Source organism: Styela clava, chromosome 12 (assembly GCF_964204865.1).
Source record: "Styela clava chromosome 12, kaStyClav1.hap1.2, whole genome shotgun sequence".
NCBI lineage: Eukaryota > Metazoa > Chordata > Ascidiacea > Stolidobranchia > Styelidae > Styela > Styela clava.
Window position 1 is genome coordinate 2,219,216 of NC_135261.1, and position 23,165 is coordinate 2,242,380.

Genomic DNA, 23,165 nt, shown 5'->3' on the forward strand with positions numbered 1-23,165 from the left:
TTTAGCACTAATACACGGCCATGGAATGTTGTGATCAACTGAACAGTGACTCGTATCGCTTGCCCATCCATGAAATCAACGCACGTATAGTCGAATAATGACAAGGGGGGAATAGGGCTTTCCCTCCACATTAGGCGCACTGGGTTAGAAGGCTTAGCCCGTACTGATACTAGGTTTGAGTGTTGCGTTAGCTAATTCATACATTTGTGGGCGCTCCAGTAGTATGTGCACCAAGATGGCGCACAACCTGATAACCCTAACTTGGTACACACTATGTTCAGGTTGTGCGCCATCTTGGTGCACATACTACGCACCCATTTGTGTAACTTGCTCATAAGCGCACAATCAATTTTCAAGATAAAAAAGGATTTTGGCGTTACATTTGTTAAATATCAGTGACTGTCTGTACAGGACCCTGTTGGGGGCGAAGGACCCGAACAAGCTCGGTATAATATATATTACGTCGAATGCTTCGACCAATAGGCCATCGCGTCGCCAAAACAGTGGGCTTATGTCAATCATCCATAAATAGCTGTGACAAAGAAAATTTTGACAGTGAGTTGTGTGGTAAGTTTACTATTTTTGTTAACAGCTATCATGCGTTGAGAGCATGATTTCTAGAAGTTGAAATGAAGTTTTTTCTGCCTTTTAAAATATTCGTTGTATATCAGAAATATCGCCACGTCATTCGCTACCCCGATTTCAAATTTGATTGGCTGACGTGATGTAATTTACATCGATATTTTCAACGTATATTTATATCCATAAAAACTATCGTCGTAATTACAGCGGACACAAGTGGGCCGGATGAAACAATTCGGTGGCCCGCGGGCCGTAATTAGCCCTCCAATGTATCTAACACATGCGAACAATATTTTTGTGGGAAATCCACCTTGTGTGGGAATTACAAGGGAGCATCTAACCCGATTCCCACTATATCACTTTATAACAACGGTTCTTATCTCTTTAGCACTTTACTTAGTTTACTAATTTTAACCCAAAAGTACCCAGTAGTGCTCATTTATTGGAAAAGAAATTAGTAAATTACCTCATTGTATTCATTTAAAGTGACGGCATCCTTTACTTATTGGCAAATAGCTGTTTAATGTTTGGTGGAGTGCAGTGATTTCCCCACGCCACTCCCATAAGGGGTGAACACCCCCCTACAATTTCAGACACCCTGTCTAGTGTTGGGTCATATTTGCAGCAAAATTCATTTTAATTCTAATTATGTTGGGTTTTTATCGTATTTGGACTTTAAATTTCCACTTTAATTTACTTCTGTTATAAAAAGTCGACCATACCCATTTCAAGTCGTAACAAGCGGTAAGAAAAATCGAAGCGATAATTCCCACACAAGGTAGATTTCTCATAAAAAGGTTGTTTGAAACAATATGGCCGCCCTGCTTGATTCGTCACAAAGCCAATTAAATTTAAAATCATAGCACCAAAAATATGCGGAAATTTTCGGCTTGTGGTAAATATTTAAATAAGAATGGAAGCGTTTGGGGGTTATGGGAGATCATCAGGAAAAACAACGTTTCATAACATGTGATAGTCACTGATATTTCTAACTCCGGAGTGTGTGATCAATGCCTGATTCAACAGTGAGTAACCGACATAAAGATATTTTAACTTCATTTCAATCAAAAAATTCAAACGATCACTGCACGATTTACGTCAATAAATCATCAGTTTCCAGGACACGTAAACTGAAAATTTAAGCCGATTTGAACTGACATAACCCTGGCATCAGATTTTTCACATCCCAACCATTGCCAACGAAAAAGCAATGCAAAAATGACCAGTAAATCGATATATTTCAATGCATTTCTACGTATGATATGTCAGTTTTTGGAAATTATAGTAAGGGCTTCGAGTAAAATTATATTCAGAATATCTTACTGATATATTTAGCGTTACAGTTACGTTGGGCTGTTTGTACGTTGGACTTTTTAAACTATAATGAGCTCGTATAATAACGAATGTGCTTTGGAAATGCGCTACTCTGAAAGCATTGTGTTACTCATAAACGATGCAGTGGAAATTAGTTGAACGATAGCTGAATGCCTGAATTCAGTTGCACCGGAAGTTTTGATAATTATGTCAGGTTCTTAGCACCATATGCTATACTATACCTAAACCGGCATATTCGATAAATGTTATCTAGTTCCAGGCCTGGGCCAAAGCTCAATACATTCATTTGGGATCCAATATGATTTATTTATCCTAGTTCAACTGTGGCACAAACATAAATTCAGCTCACTAACACACGGCCATGCAATATTGTGATCAACTTAACAGCGACTCGTATCGCTCGCCCATCTACGAAATCATCACACGTAACTCCGAATATGGACAGGAGGGACTATTGCAAGGACTGATCAGGTATGAAAGAGCTGCATACTTTATTGCTGGGTCAAATTGAGTAAAACTTATAACCACATAACAAAAGTGATGTCATTTTTTCATTTTATTAGCTTTTGACTTAAAATTTCTAAAAAAATCATGCTTAAAGTTACTTTACCAGTCCTGCGTGTAGAGAATCTAAGGGTATTCGAATCTTTATTTCATAACTACTTAAATTTGGCGACGCGGCGCTCATATGTGGCTATTTTTTGTTCTGCGCTTCTGAAGCAAGTAAACAAGAAATCGACGTCCGAAATGCATTCAACGTCCAAAATCTAATATTCGACGTCTAAAGGTCAATATTCGACATGCGAAATAATTTATTGGATGTCCGAAATCCTAGTTTCGACGTCCAAAATTTTATATTCGACGTCCGAAATCCTGTATTCGACGTCCAACATCATACATCAACGTCCGAAATCACACTTTCGACGTCCAAAATTTCATATTCGACGTCGAAATTCTATATTCGACGATTTTCAGTTTTGTTGATCCCACTGTTTTTACCAAATCGATTAGCCAGTTAGAGCGAAGTCTAGGAAAGCAGATTGCGCTGGAAAATCAAATTTTCAGTTCATTTCTGACCTTAAATTCCTAATTTTCAGGTAATTCATATTTTTTTATCTACCCAGACTGGGCCACGTAATATTAAAGGCCGGCAAGACATGTCTGGCCTGTATTTTCATAAAATAGAATTCATGGGGGCGGTTAATATGCCATATCGCGCAAAGTGTACCAGAATTCCACCAAATAGGACTCTTACAGACTTGGTGGTGACGTCGTCGTCATCGTTTCATAAAGATAGAAAGAGCAGCCCAAACTCTCTTTTTGTGATGCAACACGTCTCCTGAAATTTAAAAGAGAGAAAACAATTTTAATTTCCGCTCAAAAGTAGTGAGTCAGCTTGCAAAGGATATATTCCGATGCAAATAGATTGAAGCTTCATTCTAACCCTCGCTGTTCGAAAATTTACTTTCATCGAAGCAAAGTTGACGAAATCTTGGATTCGAAATGAAGATTCCGATTCGACACAGTTTCATCGGACTCATACTGTTGATGGAGGCTTGTTTATTGATTAAAGGTCAGTATAACCGCGCATGTTTTTTGGGGTTTGCTTGCTTGCTTGGGATTTTTTTTTAGGGGGGGGGGGGGGGGGGCGCACTATAACTGACATGGGCAAACTACGGCCGGCGGGCCAGTTTGGTATTTCAATCTGGCCCGCCTGATGCTACCACAACCAAACTAAAATCAAATTTTTATGTTTTAGCCAAAAGTTACTCAAGGAATTTGTTGCGATTGCTTCTGTAAAACCGTTAGGACTGTTCATAAAATGTAACTTTTTACGTCACACTTACATGGCCCGCTAGTCTAGGTGGGCAAAATTTTTGGCCCCTGGTCACAAAACATTGCCCACCTCTGCGCGATAGAATAATTAATTTACTTTGGTTATTTGATACCCCGTTGGTAATTCTTACTTCAAGTAAAACTTTTGCCTCAGTAAATCAGGCAAGATAATAAAGCTGCTCTAAATGAAGCTGCACATTGGATAATTGTGCATGAAAAATGTTCTGGAATAATTTGTGTTAAAATTCACACGGTGTTAGTGTTGACTGTTTTTACGGTGCTCCAGAAGTATATGTACCAATATGAAGGTGACTAATTGTGTTCGCCTATTTTACATCAATAAAGGGACCGAAACCTTTGGGTAGGGGTGAGGGTATTCCCTAGGCTAACACACACCAATCTTAACCTGGTAGACATACTTCGGGAGTACCGTTATTCAATCGGCTATTAATAATTGCTGATTTCACAAAAGCAATAAACAAAATGAATAGCGATTTTCGAATATAAAAATTAATGGTTCATACAGAGGATTAGTTATTTAAAAATTATATAAAGACTACTACAAAAATCAGGCCATTTATATCCAAACATCATGAACGTATTATACTTGTATAGAATCCAGAAATCTAATATTATCCGTTTTCAGTTTCACAGCGTATTGATGACATAATTTTATAAATTAAAATATTTTTTTCGAACCACACCGAAAAATTGTGCAAAAAGGCGATGAAAAAAAAACTTCAACCATTTTTAACATCTCATAAATGCATTCGTAAATCGGCGCTTAAGCGCATATAGGCGGCGTAACTGTAAATTGAAACAAATTATTTGACAAATTTTAAATTTGTTTCCTCGCTTCACGGCTGGCATATTTGTATCAGGGGGAATATTTATTTATTGCGGCGTCGGGGAAGCCGGTATGACGGTGTAATAATATGACGAACCTCGGTCTCTCGATAGAGGTTGAAGCGACAATTGAATATGAAAAATAATGATTTTACCGATTACTTTGAACTGATATTAATCAAATAAATTCTCGCCTCAAATATTACTGTTCTGAAAATTAAAAACATTTCAATAATGAACTTATTCAAATTCAAAAAACCATACTCTGGTGCCATGGCGTTTTATTACGGCCGGTGTTTCTTAAGCTATTATCCAATCTATTATTCATATGCTGCCAGTAGCTAAAATTCTACGCAATTTATCCTTGATGACATAATGAATTCTTTATGACGTCATTGTTTAAGAGAAGTCTCGAAAACTGACCTGACCGTGGATCTCGCCTTTTCTTCATCGTAAAACGATTTTCGTTTTGAAATCTCCTATGAGAGAACTTCCTCATTTGAAATGTTTTGGTTTTTAAACTCAAATTTTAAATATCGTCATAATATACACTCAAATGATCAGAAGTGAAAAATCGCTCATAGATTAGCGGGCGTGGTGGCCCATTGGTAAAACGTTGGACTGAATATTTTGGCATCGTAGAGTAAAATCTCGGGTTTCAATTTTATACACATCACCTCACCCCATGGTGTTTTGGACTGAATAAGCAATGCCGAACCAACAATATTGCTGCCCATTCAAAAAATAGCATCAAATTACGGATTAGTGTCTGCTCGCCTTTTTCACTTCTGAGCCTTTAGTAGTTTATATGACGATATTTTAAACTTGAGTATAAAAACAAAAAGTTTCAAATTAGGCAATTTTCTCATCGGGTGCTCGCGCGGAGCCTTGTTCGGGCAGGAAGGCGTATAAATAAAAGCTGCAAACTATGGGGAAATCAACTCTACCGAGTTCATTGTTCGCCAGAAAAATTGAAACGATTCTCAGAAACCAGAAATGAAATCGCCGGTATAAATCAAATCTTTGCCCATGCCAGCACTTCCGACAAACTTTATTAGGTTTCCCCGATGGCGGGCGTAATAATTTAAAATTGATTCGACCAATCATCATCGAGGTAAATAGTGCGTTCACATGACGTGGGTAGCAGTATGAAATTAAATATGGAATGAGCGAATGCGCGCCATAAGGAAATAGGTACTGAATTAAACTCGTTATGAAAAAAGTTCAGTGACATAACTTTCGTTTATCTGTTATAAATCTATTTAAAATGAACAATTCTTTCGATTCTTAGTTTTAATTTCTTTCTAACAGGAGAGGAATGCTGGATTCCTATGGTTTGCGACGATCAACCTACTTGGAGAGAACTTACGGTGAGAGCTTTAGTAGTAGTTTCATATTGATGGTATTTCACTTCAATCTATGGGAACACGTTTTCACGGGGAACACTCGCTAAGCTAAGGCCTTACTGCACAGATGTGAAACCTTCATGTTCGTATATTCAAACATTTCTCTCTTGTTCTATTTCAGAAAGGACAGTGCACGAAAGAAGAAGGGAAAGCTTTGGAAGGTTCGTTTTGAGAATTTAATTTCCTTCGAAATACGTTTGCTATTTTTATATTTCTCACACAGTCTGATAGCAAACAATCGTTTTAGTACTCCTGAAGTACGCGTACCAAGATGGCGGAAACCGGAACGTAGTATGTGTACCAGGTTGGGGTTAAGCCATAATTTCAGTAACAATTACTACGGGAGTCACTTAGCTAGTACCCGAACTCGTAATAGAACTAAAATAGGGATTAATGAAATGGATTTATGGCCTAACCTGGTACACATACTACGTTCCGGTGTCCGCCATCTTGGTACGCATACTTCAGGAATACCATCATTTTATTAGTAAACTTCAATCATTTCATATTTTTATCGCGCCATTTTTCACAATCACACCATGACGTGTAGTCTAGCAATATACATCTCATATTTCTATTTTTTGGCCAGAGAGAAAGGGGTTCATATCTTCTAACAAAAAAATTTGGAGCTCCAAAAGTATGTGAACCAAAATGTCACGCAACCTGAACATAGTATGTGCGTACCTGTTAGGATTAAGGTTGTGCGACATCTTGATGCATATACTTTTGGAGCACAAAAAAGTCACTGAATTCGGATCGTAAAACTGAGGGATCAATTTGAATTCTGTTTTTGTTTATGTTTCGCAGCTTTAACGGAACGATTGGACGGGATGAAAAGTGAGCTCAATCAATTAGAAAAGGTGTTGGAAGAAGCAGAGACGAACTCTGTTGTAGGTGTCCAAGAAACGACCACTCCCCATGGTATGAAAATTTATGGCTTTTGGTATCGCATATACTAGATATTGAAAAAAGTCTTTTTCAGTTATAGTAATTGGTAATAAGGGATTGTGCGAAAACGCTGAAAAAGAAAAATTTCGAAATATATTCTCATTGCCATTCAGTGTCTCATTCTTACCTTGAAGTAATCAAAACTATAAATCTTACTATGAACTTGTAATATAAACTCACTTTTTCACACAGGATACAAAGACAAGAAAACTTCTTCGGCCCGTACTTCAACCGTCCCTGCCACAACCCCGTGGTCAACTAAGGAAGCCTTTCTGTCTACTTTTCGCCCACAAACTACCAAAGTCGAACAGAGCACAGGTTGGTGTGGCCTTCTCGTTTTCCGCTCGAAAAATATTTTCCCTCCCAAACGCTCTTTAGAACGCGTCAAATATCTAAGTAGGAATACCCCAGCTCCTGAGGTCCAGAAAAGGAAAGTTTAAATTTAATATGTGCTTTATATTCTTCCGCCAAATACACTGTATTAATGAAGTGGATGAAAAAAAATTATTTCTTGCATAAATTACGCTTTAACTGAGTTCAATTGGGGATTTCGTAAATTTTTTCACTAGATTGGGGGGAATTCCCTACTTTCCGCAGGATGGAATTTTTTTAAATTGAAGTCTGTATTAATGATAGGGTGAGAAAAAAATATTTTTTATCAAAATTACGCTTTAACTTGGTTAAATTGACAATTCCGTAAATTTTTCCCTTAAATCGGGGGAAATTTCTTTACCTCCCGCACGGTGAAATTATTTTAAATTAATTATGTGTTATATATATGTCCAGCAAATATAATGTTATTAATGAATTGGATGAAAAAATTTATTTCTCACCCTAATTACGCTTTAACTGAGTTAAATTGACGATTTCGTAAAGATGGCGCACAACCTGAATATAGTATGTGTACCAGACTAGGATTCAGAATGTGCGTCATTTTGGTACACATACTTCGGGAGTACCGAGTTTCCCTACTTTCCGCAAGGTGAAATTTATTAAAATTTTTATATGTGTTTTATATATGTCCACCAAATATATGGTATTAATGAATTGAATGAGACAAATATATTTCTTACCAAAATTACGCTTTAACTTGGTTAAATTGACGAATTCAAAATATTTTTCCTAAGTTAAGGGGAATTTCCCTACTTTCCTCACGGTGGAATTTTTTTTAAATTTTAATATGTGTTTATATACGTCCATCAAATATACTTTATCAATGAATAGGATAAGAAAAAAATTATTTCTTACCTTAATTACGCTTAAACTTGGTTACATTTACGATTTCAAAATTTGTTTACTTAAGTTGGGGGAATTTCCCTACTTTACGCACAGTGTAATTTTATTAAAATTGAATATGTGTTATATATATGTCCATCAAATAAACTGTATTAAAAAATACCAACCAAGCGAAAAATGCATTTACAGGTATTCCGCAAAATACGAAATTTAGAGGTTTTAAACAATTTTATCAAAATTCTCCAATAAAAAATATGTTACATTTATATTGCTCAAAATTTGAAAAATATATATGGTATGTTTGGTATTATATGTGGCCGAGTCAAAACGTGCTGCTACTGTCCTGCTATAATGCAATCGAATCTATAAGGAATCTGCTTTTTTCCAATTGTGTTGTAATTAGAGATGTAACGGTGTATCGGAATCAGTATCGACAATATTGGCCATTTTTCTGGAATCGGTCATGTATCGGTAATCGACCGATATTTCCGGTCCAAAATGTTTTAAAAATAGGGTGAAATACTGATTTTAAATCATTTTTTGCTTGGAAGGGTCGTGAACTATGAGTCATGCATGTCCCCATCCCCGCGAGAAGAAACGAGAATTGTATTCGCCTGTTTTTAGTTATTCATCAGCCAAACTAGCTCAACTAATTTGGCTCTTTCCGCTGCCAAATTTTTATATTGACATTTTTAATACATAGTAATTATGAAATAATATATCAACACAGCACAGAAAAAAGAGCAAGGATGCGCGCAGTTTTAAATCATACAGTGGAATCGTGGTCTTTATTCAACAGAGCATCCACTTTATCGTGCGACTATAAATTCCCACCGCTTATTGTCAAGCGCGAGTGTCGTTTAGTCCATCGACATCGTTAAGATAAATTCCGACTGAACTATCCCCCTACACAAGTATTAAATATTGTGATTTCATTAATTTTGTTCAACTACGCAATTTGCTTATAGATTTATTGACCTGTCCGCCTAGAGTCCTAGACTATCCTAAAAAAAACGATAATATTTGTAAAATATTATAACATAGTAGAATAAAAAACTTCCTCGACGTGTTAGGTACATTTAGTCGACTCACGATTACAATTGAACACAAAATAAAATATTTGTAAAATTTTTTCAATTGAAACGTGGGACGGCGGCGCTAAAATGTGTGAGCGATATTCGATATTCTTTTAAACACAAAAAACAATATTCAAAGGCCGCGATATTGATATTAAATTCGAATTGGACATCCCTGCCTATGAGTTTTCTAATTGAACACCGAGATTACTAGCATCAGTGCACAATGCAACTGAATCAACTAATGCATCTGTATCCCAGACATCATTTCCTATTATGTGGTATATATTTTTTTCAATGTGAAATAATGTGTAATATGAATAATGCCCAAATGCTATTGTTTTAACCATCTGCCCTGCACACTTGAGGTAATAATTATATAGTATCGGAGTATCGGCAAAATCGGCCTTTTTGTAATATCGGTATCGGAGTTTGATGACACACTTAGAACAATTATTATGATTTAACAATTGCAAATTATTTGAATTACAGATATTGTGCGCTATGACGGAAGAATGTTCTTACCGTTAGCATCTGAAGATGTTCTTAAAGCATCAGCGATCGTCAAATGTCAACAACTCGGTGGTGAACTTGCGAATATATACACCCAGATTCACATGGACATGATAATGACATTCATTCGTGACAACAAGATGGACGGGCAATCATATAAAGTCTTTCATCTCGGCATGATATACGACCCTATTGTGAGTTAAATATAAAAACTTTATCAGTATTACTATCAGTATAGATTACGTGAGACTAACTCCCAATCCTTCCTCAATGCCTCTGCGCTAGTGGATCCGTATGCATATAATGCAAAGAAAAAATATCATATTATGCTATTCGAGAGTACTGCTGCACACTAACACAAATGTATTTCTGTAACGTTTCGTCTGACAAGAATTCCTCAGACAAGCAGTTTCCAACAATGACAAGAAAAGGACAACCATGCAGTTTAAATACGGCGATAACTAAATTTGTTTGAAATTAATTGTGACCAAACAACCAGATTGCGACGTAAAAAATACGATCGGTTTTCGGCATGGAATAATTGGTCCGCGATGTAATTGATCTCACAATAAGTTTCACTAAAACATTTGTCGAAGTCTTCCTGGCTCAGCTCGTGATAGTTGAGTTTTTTTATAGTGATTTTTTGAAAGACGTTGAAGTCTTTTTAATAACGTGATAAATTTTTCGCTTACAGCGACACCTGTGATTAAAGTCTAACTTCGATACAGGTTGAATAGAAAGAAGTCGAACAATTTATATAATTAAAAATAGTAATGTATAAAAATCAAATACATTACAAAAAACTCCGGGCATCGGAAAATACCGGTAACTTTTAGTTTCCATATCTTTGAATATAATCAAATTATTCTAATAATTAAACACTTAATATAGTTTCACTTCTTTGTTTTAGGATCAGATTCTTCGTCTCCAAAACGGAACTGTGACATCACACAGTGTTTTCAAATGGCACCCAGGGACTCCATACAATGGGCAGAGTCATTCTGGTTGGACAAACATGTTTATCATGATTCATGAAGATTCAACAAACCGAAATCAATACTTTCTCAACCACCCAGATTATGGAACATACGTCCTGTGTGAAGTTTAAACTTCCATGCAACTGTTATAGCAAACTGTCAGATGAAAAAAATAAGATGGAGAAACTCTTTCCGTGTAAATACTACGTATATCCCCAGTATGTTCCCCAGGTTTTAATTTTAGGGGGGAAGATTGTGGGGGGGGGGGGAGTGATGGAAATTATTGAAAATGCTAACCGTTATTGTTATGTAAAAAATAAAAATAAAATGTTCTTTAAACAAAATAGTAAGTACATTTGTGAGCTTTCGTTAGATTATGGTCTAACTTCTTTAAACAATACAAGATGTAACTTAATGAACAGCAAATATTAAAATGTGCTCAACAAATTTCATTAATTTTACCGTTTTGTTCATAATATGTGATAAATACAAGGTGGCCATAAAGTGCAGGGTGTGGGCCAAAACTCTAAATGGCATTGAATTTCTTTTGCAATTTTGAAATTTTTTTAAATACATGGACACCCCATATTATTGAATTGCTTTCAGTTGTTTTTGTTCAGTTTATTCAAATATTCATTTTATGTTAAAATTAATTGAAAAAATTAAAAAAAGGGCGCTCCAGAAGTATGTGCACCAAGATGGCGCACAACCCCATAACCCTAACCTGGTACACATACTATGTTCGGGTTGTGCGCCATATTTCTGCTCATACTTCGGGAGCACAAAAAAAAAGTTGAAATTCACATTCATGTTTCACCAAAGATGGTTCCATATATAAAAATTTATGACATATTCATTTTTTTCGAAATTTGAAATTGAAGAATTATAATATATCGTGTCTCGCATTTCAAACATCTGAATTTATCGATATTTTTGCCAAGCCTATCAATATTCAACCTTAAATCGTTTAACGCAGAATTGGGCGAATTATTGCCCGCAGTCCGAATCCGGTCAACCGAAGTATTTCATCCGATCCACTAGTGTCTGCTGAAATCACGATTATAGCTGTTATGGACATAGATTTCCTTTTAAAAAATCGATGAAAATAACGTCATAATGTTCCGATTGTTTCATTGTGCTTCTTATTATTATATGTACCAGTGATCATATGTACCACAAGGGGGCGTAGACAACTTTGAGGGGCATAAAGTTAATCATAGTCAAAAATATATGTTAGATTTGATCTTGTCCGCCTTATTTTGGTTATTCAAATTTCTTTATTGTTTAGAGATTGCAGAGAGTCTGTTTTTCTTGTATTTTTATTATCTTTATCCTGGAGCATGTTTAGGAGTTCGACTTCATGCTGCTAGTTCAGAGTGTCTAGAACTGACATGGACAAACTATGGCCCGCGGGCCAAATCCGGCCCATTGGGTAATTCAATTCGGCCCGCCTGATGCTGCCACAACCAAACTAAAACCAAATTTTGATGTTTTAACTAAAAATAGCTCAAGAAATTAGTTGAAATTGCGCATAAATTTAGTGTCGGCACGAGGCTTACTCTTTGCCACGTTTGCTTTTGTAACTCTGTAAATATCATTTATAAAATGTAACGTTTTACGTCACACTTAGATGGCCCGCCAGTCTAGGTGGCTAAAATATTTGGCCCGTGGCCCAAAACCCTGCCCACCTCTGACTCTAGAACCTTCCATACAATCGTTAGCATGTTTACTCCAATCCTAGGAGTTCATTGTTACGTAATTGTTATCACATTTATTTCATTATTTATGTTCCATCCTTATTGTTAGCTAGTTATTTTTGAGGTGGGGCGCAAAACTTGACAATTTCTAAAAAAGGGGGTGCGGCTGTAAAAGTTTGAAAATCACTGATAAAAACGTCAGTCTAGCTGTTGAACTAGCTTTTGTAACTGAACTGTTTTTTATTCATAATTTTTCATATTAAGCTCTGAGCTTCCGCCCCAGTATCCAAGTCTATTATCTGTAAAAGTTTGAGAACCAACGATATAAACGTCAGTCTAGCTGTTGAACTAGCTTTTGTAAATAAACTGTCTTTTATTCATAATTTTTCATATTAAGCTCTGAGCTTCCGCCCCAGTATCCAAGTCTATTATCTGTAACTGGCCAACTCAGAAAAGTAATTGACCACCCCTGGTGAACGCAAAATAGATCCATTTGGAAAATTTAAGATTAACAAAAGTTGCAAATAAAACTGTGGAATACTTGGATATTTTGATATGAACATCTCCGGACGTAATTCATTTATATTTTATTACTTTTCTTTTTTATTTTATGTTTATTCTACAATGGGCATTGCAAAATAAAAACAGGATTTTCATATTAACATTGCTATAGAATTGCGTAAATAAAATATTACGCTAACATTGAAAACCTATTATCAGTTGGCAGTATTTTATTTTTTCATGATCATGTAAATACACTTTGTACAAACATTAAAAAAAAACGTAAAATGGTATTTCCTGGTGAAGGGGGGCGAACAACCAATACTGGTTATCAAGCAGCGACACCCGTGATTAAGTCTAACAGTAATCAGGAGAAAGAAAAAAGTCAAACATTGTATGTATCATTAAAAAAACGTTGCATACGAAAATACAACTTCGAGCACTGCCGAGCAAGGTAACCACAGAAACGGCATTTTAAATACAAGGCAGCACTGAATATGGCGCTCTAGAAGTGTGTGTACAAATATGGAGGTAACTAATTCGCCTATTTTTCAACTGCAACACCTACGAACGCGTGCCAGCAAGTATAGAAAAGCACACAAAGGAATACATCAAAAAGAAAGAGAATAGTGGGGAGCAGGTGTGCAAAGTTCGGCCCGCGGGCTAAAGGGGCCTACGAGGACAAATTGTGCGGCCCGCGGAGAAGTACTAATTTTGAATGGTGTGCGGCAAGCTAAATTAATTTTTAAGATATTTATGCGTTTTCTGCGAGGACCCCTTATGATGACAACATGAGATCAATAACAAAAAGAAACTAATTTGTGCCTGCAACTAATATAAAGCCTATGTTAAATGAAGGTGCGGCCCGCACGTGGATGGAACGTGAATATCCAAAATAAAAGAAATGTGAAAATATATCCAAAATAGGGCAGGGAAGATCGAATCTAACAAATATTTTTATTTTCAAGTAGCTTCAAGGGCGCTCCAGAGGTATGTGCACCAAGATGGCGCACAACCTGATAACCCTAACCCGATACACATACTATGTTCAGGTTAAGTATGTGCACCAAGATGACGTACAACCTGATAACCCTAACCCGATACACATATTATGTGTAGGCTAAGTATGTGCACCAAGATGACGTACAACCTGATAACCCTAACCCGATACACATACTATGTTCAGGTTAAGTATGTGCATTAAGATGGCGCACAACCTGGTAACTCCAACCTTGTAACATACTATGTTCAGGTTAAGTATGTGCATTAAGATGGCGCGCAACCTGGTAACTCTAACCTTGTAACATACTATGTTCAGGTTAAGTATGTGCATTAAGATGGCGCGCAACCTGATAACCCTAATCTGGTACACATACTATGTTCAGGTTGAGTATGTTCATTAAGATGGCGCGTAACCTGATAACTCTAACCTTGTAACATATTATGGTCAGGTTAAGTATGTTCATTAAGATGGCGCGCAACCTGGTAACTCTAACCTTGTAACATATTATGGTCAGGTTGAGTATGTGCATTAAGATGGCGCGCAACCTGGTAACTCTAACCTCGTAACATATTATGGTCAGGTTGAGTATGTGCATTAAGATGGCGCGCAACCTGGTAACTCTAACCTTGTAACATACTATGTTCAGGTTAAGTATGTGCATTAAGATGGCGCGCAACCTGGTAACTCTAACCTTGTAACATACTATGTTCAGGTTAAGTATGTGCATTAAGATGGCGCGCAACCTGGTAACTCTAACCTTGTAACATACTATGTTCAGGTTAAGTATGTGCATTAAGATGGCGCGCAACCTGATAACCCTAATCTGGTACACATACTATGTTCAGGTTGAGTATGTTCATTAAGATGGCGCGCAACCTGGCAACTCTAACCTTGTAACATACTATGTTCAGGTTAAGTATGTGCATTAAGATGGCGCGCAACCTGATAACCCTAATCTGGTACACATACTATGTTCAGGTTGAGTATGTTCATTAAGATGGCGCGCAACCTGATTACTCTAACCTTGTAACATAATATGGTCAGGTTAAGTATGTGCAGTAAGATGACGCACAACCTGGTAACTCTAACCTTGTAACATACTATGTTCAGATTAAGTATGTGCATTAAGATGGCGCGCAACCGATAACCCTAACCTGACACACATACTATGTTCAGGTTAAGTATGTGCACCAAGATGGCGCACAACCTGATAACTCTAACCTTGTAACATACTATGTTCAGGTTAAGTATCTGCACCAAGATGGCGCACAACCTGATAACCCCAATCTGGTACACATACTATGTTCAGGTGAAGTATGTGCATTAAGATGACGCACCACCTGATGACTCTAACCTTGTAACATACTATGTTCAGATTAAGTATGTGCACCAAGATGGCGCACAGCCTGATAACCCTAATCTGGTACACATACTATGTTCAGGTTAAGTATGTGCATTAAGATGGCGCACAACCTGATATTCCTAACCTGATACACATACTATGTTCAGGTTAAGTATGTGCATTAAGATGGCGCACAACCTGATACCTCTAGCCTTTGTACACATACTATGTTCAGGTTAAGTATGTGCATTAAGATGGCGCACAACCTGATAACCCTAATCTGGTACACATACTATGTTCAGGTGAAGTATGTGCATTAAAATGGCGCACAACCTGATAACCCTAATCTGGTACACATACTATGTTCAGGTTAAGTATGTGCATTAAGATGGCGCACAACCTAATAACCCTAACCTGATACACATACTATGTTCAGGTTAAGTATGTGCATTAAGATGGCGCACAACCTGATACCTCTAGCCTTTGTACACATACTATGTTCAGGTTAAGTATGTGCATTAAGATGGCGCACAACCTGATAACCCTAACCTGATACACATACTATGTTCAGGTTGAGTATGTTCATTAAGATGGCGCGCAACCTGATAACTCTAACCTTGTAACATATTATGGTCAGGTTAAGTATGTGCATTAAGATGACGCACAACCTGATAACTCTAGCCTTGTACACATACTATGTTCAGGTTAAGTATGTGCATTAAGATGGCGCACAACCTGATACCTCTAGCCTTGTACACATACTATGTTCAGGTTGAGTATGTTCATTAAGATGGCGCACAACCTGATAACTCTAGCCTTGTACACATACTATGTTCAGGTTAAGTATGTGCATTAAGATGGCGCACAACCTGATACCTCTAGCCTTGTACACATACTATGTTCAGGTTGAGTATGTTCATTAAGATGACGCACAACCTGATAACTCTAGCCTTGTACACATACTATGTTCAGGTTAAGTATGTGCATTAAGATGGCGCACAACCTGATACCTCTAGCCTTGTACACATACTATGTTCAGGTTGAGTATGTTCATTAAGATGACGCACAACCTGATAACTCTAGCCTTGTACACATACTATGTTCAGGTTAAGTATGTGCATTAAGATGGCGCACAACCTGATACCTCTAGCCTTGTACACATACTATGTTCAGGTTGAGTATGTTCATTAAGATGGCGCACAACCTGATACCTCTAGCCTTGTACACATACTATGTTCAGGTTGAGTATGTTCATTAAGATGACGCACAACCTGATAACTCTAGCCTTGTACACATACTATGTTCAGGTTAAGTATGTGCATTAAGATGGCGCACAACCTGATACCTCTAGCCTTGTACACATACTATGTTCAGGTTGAGTATGTTCATTAAGATGACGCACAACCTGATAACTCTAGCCTTGTACACATACTATGTTCAGGTTAAGTATGTGCATTAAGATGGCGCACAACCTGATACCTCTAGCCTTGTACACATACTATGTTCAGGTTGAGTATGTTCATTAAGATGGCGCACAACCTGATAACTCTAGCCTTGTACACATACTATGTTCAGGTTAAGTATGTGCATTAAGATGGCGCACAACCTGATACCTCTAGCCTTGTACACATACTATGTTCAGGTTGAGTATGTTCATTAAGATGACGCACAACCTGATAACTCTAGCCTTGTACACATACTATGTTCAGGTTAAGTATGTGCATTAAGATGGCGCACAACCTGATACCTCTAGCCTTGTACACATACTATGTTCAGGTTGAGTATGTTCATTAAGATGACGCACAACCTGATAACTCTAGCCTTGTACACATACTATGTTCAGGTTAAGTATGTGCATTAAGATGGCGCACAACCTGATACCTCTAGCCTTGTACACATACTATGTTCAGGTTGAGTATGTTCATTAAGATGGCGCGCAACCTGATAACTCTAACCTGGTACACATACTATGTTCAGGATAAGTATGTGCATTAAGATGGCGCACAACCTGATACCTCTAGCCTTGTACACATACTATGTTCAGGTTAAGTATGTGCATTAAGATGGCGCACAACCTGATAACTCTAGCCTTGTACACATACTATGTTCAGGTTAAGTATTTGCATTAACATGGCGCACAACCTGATAACCCTAACCTGGTACACATACTATGTTCAGGTTAAGTATGTGCATTAAGATGGCGCACAACCTGATACCTCTAGCCTTGTACACATACTATGTTCAGGTTAAGTATCTGCACCAAGATGGCGCACAACCTGATAACCCCAATCTGGTACACATACTATGTTCAGGTTAAGTATGTGCATTAAGATGGCGCACAACCTGATAACCCTAATCTGGTACACATACTATGTTCAGGTTAAGTATGTGCATTAAGATGGCGCACAACCTGGTAACCCTGATCTGGTACACATACTATGTTCAGGTTAAGTATGTGCATTAAGATGGCGCACAACCTGATAACCCCAATCTGGTACACATACTATGTTCAGGTTAAGTATGTGCATTAAGATGGCGCACAACCTGATAACCCTAATCTGGTACACATACTATGTTCAGGTTAAGTATGTGCATTAAGATGGCGCACAACCTGGTAACCCTGATCTGGTACACATACTATGTTCAGGTTAAGTATGTGCATTAAGATGGCATGTCGTGTCTAGAGTCGTTTTCTTTCATTGGCAAGAATGACACCGGGATATCGAGTCTCTTGAATGTATCTTCAAGTCCGGCTTTTATTAGTATCGAATGTTCGAATTTTTTCATCACTATGATATAACGTTGGACTCCCACATATGTGACTAATCACAGAGTCTTTGAGTTAGGGTGAGTGTGAAGCCTTCCAAAGTTACTGGATATGATTAGCCGTCTTATTGGTTTCTCTCTCCTGTAATGTATGTTAATCCTTGACATTGTTCTCTCTTACATCGACAGATTCCGTCACAAACGAATGAATAATCGTTCTGTCAACAATCCACTGTACGTTGAACTGCAACCAGATGGCGCTATATTACCAGAACGACTCGACATTGATGACGATGACGCAAGCGAACCAACATCTAACGGCGAAGCAAAAGGAATGCTCTCTACTGACACTAGTGATCTAGATGAATCAGAAAAGGTACAGTCTCTATTTAAAGGGAATTTGCGCAGAAGATGATTATGCACACTCACTCAGATACAAGAGCATATGCATACTTAAGGGCGACGCCCCCCCAATAAAAAAATTTAATTTATTTTTAGTGTTATTTTGTGGCATTTGGAGTATAAATTCTTACACCTTTCTAACACCATTTTGCTCATTCTTGAACAATTTACTGAAAACTGACTTTTCCTGGGTTACTATCAATATTCCTTTACCTGATTAACTAGATAGATGAAAATGCTCGCTTGTATACCTTGGAGTCTGCAGAGAGATTTTTTAATATATTATCAGATATCAGTGACTGATTTTATCTAGCCTTGTTTGAAACAGGTCATGTGTTATGAGATTTGAGAGGGGACTATATATTCTGGAAATCAATAAGACTCTGTGCACTTTACAATGTTCGGTCATAACTACTAAAGATTTGAACGTATTTCATCTCTTTTTAGACAAATTTCCACAATCCTTTATACGATCGTTTGTTTACACGGACAGCTAACGGACATCAAACTAGTGAAAAGACGCAACTTCTAGACCATGACGAGCTTGCTGACGAATCAGGAAGCGAGGAAGAAGCGACATTAGTCGATATAACTGACGACACTCGCACTACAGATATACCTTCACCTGAGGACCCAATATTATAGCTTAATTCAGTGATTTAACCATTTTCAGTAATTCCCACTCATTGATAGTTTTGGCACTTTATTCCTTCATCGCTATGCCAACTTTTCGATAATAGCCTCACTCTGCATATTATGAAATCCTTATTCCCTCACTATGCGGTTGCTAAACTCAGTTGCTATTCATTGTTCATTATTTAATCGATAGTTACCTAGTGTTACGCTCAACTCGCACTTTGGCTTTTGCATAGTATGAATAGTTCATGATGTGTGCATAACGACATACAGCGTGTTTATAAAGTCCCTTTACAAATTTGTTATGAAGTCAGTTCTCAATTTATTTTAACCAGGTTTGTTGTTTTTTAATCAGTAATTGTTCAAGTATTTTTACTTCATTTAATACATCTGTGAGGGCCAAAACAATATATGATATCGATAAATTCTCTTTGCGATTTTAAAAATATCAAGATTTTATGGACACCTTATATTACTAATAACCGAACAATATCAGTCTTACAGTACGAAATTACAGAATAAATTCTCCCTCCCATCCCAAAAAATTATAAATTCGTCCGTGGAGAAGAGTTTCTTCCCAGATGGTAAATGCTGACCTAATTTTAAAAATGCACTAGGTGGCAGTAAAGGGTTTATAAACGTTTATGCACTAGGTGGCTGCCAAGTGTTAACAACATCTTTTAGAGAACCACCTCCCAGTGAGTTAAGTCAGAGTCTGAATTAATTAATTTAGATCGCTTGAGTGACTTTAAATCTTTGATAAATCGTGATTCGAGTCCAACTCTTGCCGAGGAGATGATTCCTATGATTGGAACATTGTCCCTGACATCAAAAAGATTTTCGTATGGCGCATAGGATACCCCACATAATACACAAATGTTGATGTTTTGCATAGAAATGATGGCGCTCCTGAAGTGTGTGTACCAATATGGAAGTAACTAATTTTGTTCGTCTATTTTACATCAAATTGTGTGAAGGGATTGAAACATATGGGCAGGGAGTATATTCACTTGGCTAACACAGACAGTCCCCATACTCGTAATAGAACTAAAATAAGTAAAATTGAAATAAAATTATGGCTGACCCCAATCTGGTACACACACTATGGGAGTAGCGAAATAACTAGAAGCAATTTATCAAATATTACAAATGTGACCAAATTTTTGTATCTTTATTTCATACTTGTGTGATTTTTGTATTTTTAAGTCATTATTTGGTGTTGTATTACTTTTTATACTTATTATATATTTTTTTGCCCTGCTTTCATCATGTATGCTCTTTTGAAAATCTTAGCTTAGTATGGCTCCAAGTCAGTGGTTCCCAAAGTTGATCGACTGGGGGCCAAAATTATAACCAAAAGGATGTTTACAGGCCAGGAAAGGGATGCGCACGCGCCCACAATGGGCCAATATCTGTATAATTGAAATGTTATGAATATACAAGTGCTCAAACTGTGATTTTCACTTTCAAGTTCGGCGGGACGGATTAATCGTTACACAGTCTGTAATTGGGCTGCAGTTTGGCAACCACTGCCTTTAAAGTAATAAAAATCGTTTGCTCAATTTCGTGATTCCTCAGTTGTGTTGTTTTCTTGTCTGGAACCTTTTTCTGAACAAACATAAAATAATTTTTTACAGCATCATGAAATATTGAACAGTATTCTTCTACCTCTCACTTTTTCACCATCAAATTATTTTTGCAAATAGCATAGCAGCATACAATTCAAGGTGCACCCTCTTTTTTGCCATGTGGGAATAATTTGCTTAACATGCCACACGAAGCCTAAGTTGCATTTCATCAAAAATCTTATCTTCTTATCACTGATGGAATTCTCTAAAGGAGATGAAAGCCTATAAGATGGCCTAGCTGTTAAAGCGTAAGACATGGCCGTATTGGCATCACAGATTACATATATCCTCCTTTTTCAGGTCATCCACAGAATATGCTATGGTTTGCAATTTGATTGTACTGTCTTATCAGCTTTCCTCTCTCACGAGTATAGGAGCCTGTTTTTGAGCAAAATCATGGCGAATGGTAAAATTTGTCGAGGTTTATTATATAAGGCCGGACCCACTATCTCGATGGTTCTAAAACTTTTTAAGCCACGCCCCCTTTTTGTTTTTCAAGTCTCGCGCCCCCTCGAAATTAACTAGCTAACATTGAGCTACAAATAACAGATAGTAAAGCAAAAGTATATTTTTATACAAAAATCATGTTGACATTACATAATCTTGTTCTGGAGGAGAGGAAAGCCTATCAAACCTTCTTAATAAAACAAAGGTACTTGCTTTTGGACGATGCTCTTCTATTATTTGGTGCTGTACTACAAATGGTACTACACAAGGTCATTAAACTATTTTTCTAATGTGACATGGTAACAATATATGTATCATTTTCCTGTATTGCACGGTTATCTGTATAACATTTTATACGTTGATAAGCTAGTATTTCATTTTTTTCTATTTTAATAATCTTTTTCCATGTTATTTTTGAACTTGTTGAAATTATTTCTCCATTTGTAACCTTTACGGCGAAGACAGTAAAATACTCAGAAATATGTTTTTAAATCTGGAATATTGGATACTCTATATTGAGTCATATTAAACAAAAACCAACGTAGACTCATATAAATAACACAGAGAAGAAAAAATAAATGAATAGTGGCAATTTTTACCACAGTTTTCAGAAATTAAATGGTAGCCTGTTTTATCAATCTTATGTAAGTAAAATACTCGGAACGGTTATTTATAAATCTTTTTTCACTACAACCGGCATTTTTGCATATGTCATTCCTAACCCCACCTGCACCATGCCCACAAGAAGTTATTGTGGTACGAAACTACATGAGACCCCAATAATTGTTACAATTTTCTACCAAAATCGGCATCCTGCATTTGAAATTTTGTTCGGATATTTTTGATTGCGAATGCCGTATTTGAAGTTTTTTCTGTCATTTTTATTACACAAAAATTGCAGTCAACCAACCGTCCATGAAGTTTTTGTAAATTACATTTAAATATGCCAATATTTTGGAATTATTGTTTTTTTTGCAGAAATTTATTGTGGTATTGAAGCAAATTACTACCATATTTTTTTCATATAAGGCACACTTCAAATCTTTTCGTTTCTCAAAAAATCTATCATGCGCTTTATAAGCCCCCACCCTCGTGCTTGTGACCCCAACATGAATCACACCCCTACATAAACCCTTCAAGCTCTATAGAACACAAATCCTTATAATAATATTATAATTACTTCATTTATTTGTACAAGTGTTAATAAAACCAGTGCTGTGGGTTCAGAGCTTTTTCGTCCTGTGATAACGCTGTCAAAATTATTCTGACCTTTAACCTTTAGTGGAATTTTAAATTAATGACTGTTTAATAAAGATAATACAACACAAGAATTTTGAAAGCCTGGCCGCATTCAATACATAGTTTAAAAACCTCTTGTAACTTAAATGTTATTGACTTTCAATTAGATTAATCATTCCAAACCTCTTATTGCCCTTTTCTGGATAACTTGAGCACTCATGGCCCCCTGTTTATCATTTCAGTGGTATTTATAGTGTTATCATGATTTGTATATTACATATCCCATTATGTTCAAACAATTCATGCTCAACAAAGTGAAAATACCCTGTGAAATAACCCTATCAAGTAATGAAACCAGGTAAACGGGTAATTTTTTGTAAAGTGAAATTAATAATAGTATTGCGCCTAGCACTGTGGCCCTCTCCAACTGCTCTGCAACCCCTTTGTAGGCCCTTGGTTGGGAACCGCTGAATTAGATATTGAAACCATGGCCTATAATCATCTCCCTGCAGCTTCCCGTCACCAGTAAAATGTGTTCATTCATTTTATCACAATCTGATTGGACTGGTTGGGGAAAAAAGTATAAACATTCTCAATTTTCTTAGTGAACTGTGCGCTTACTTTTTTGTTAGTCTTTTGTGTACAATTGATTTACTGGTCAGAAAAAATAAACTTGGATTGGAAGGTGTGCAACAGGCGGCCAACGTGACGCAGCCCGACCCGACTCTTGTCTTGTCGCTGTGTTGAAT

General features: G+C 36.9%; 2 protein-coding genes across 2 annotated transcripts in view; both read left to right on the top strand.

Moving 5' to 3' along the window:
* Positions 1 to 401: 401 nt before the first annotated feature.
* LOC120329197 (uncharacterized) overlaps positions 402 to 23,165 on the top strand; it is an 88,615-nt gene continuing 65,851 nt past the window's right edge. Inside the window, exons 1-7 of the mRNA XM_078118536.1 lie at positions 402 to 567; positions 2,234 to 2,388; positions 3,399 to 3,490; positions 5,911 to 5,969; positions 6,127 to 6,166; positions 6,813 to 6,926; positions 7,146 to 7,271. Of these exons, the coding sequence (XP_077974662.1) occupies positions 3,421 to 3,490; positions 5,911 to 5,969; positions 6,127 to 6,166; positions 6,813 to 6,926; positions 7,146 to 7,271 (409 nt within the window). The 5' untranslated portion in view covers positions 402 to 567; positions 2,234 to 2,388; positions 3,399 to 3,420. The remainder of the gene's footprint in view (positions 568 to 2,233; positions 2,389 to 3,398; positions 3,491 to 5,910; positions 5,970 to 6,126; positions 6,167 to 6,812; positions 6,927 to 7,145; positions 7,272 to 23,165) is intronic.
* On the top strand, positions 18,259 to 21,724 carry LOC120329603 (uncharacterized). The gene is made up of 2 exons (XM_078118742.1): positions 18,259 to 18,440; positions 18,914 to 21,724. Exons 1-2 carry the CDS (start codon positions 18,270 to 18,272, stop codon positions 19,109 to 19,111), a joined length of 369 nt encoding a protein of 122 aa, XP_077974868.1. The 5' UTR covers positions 18,259 to 18,269; the 3' UTR covers positions 19,112 to 21,724.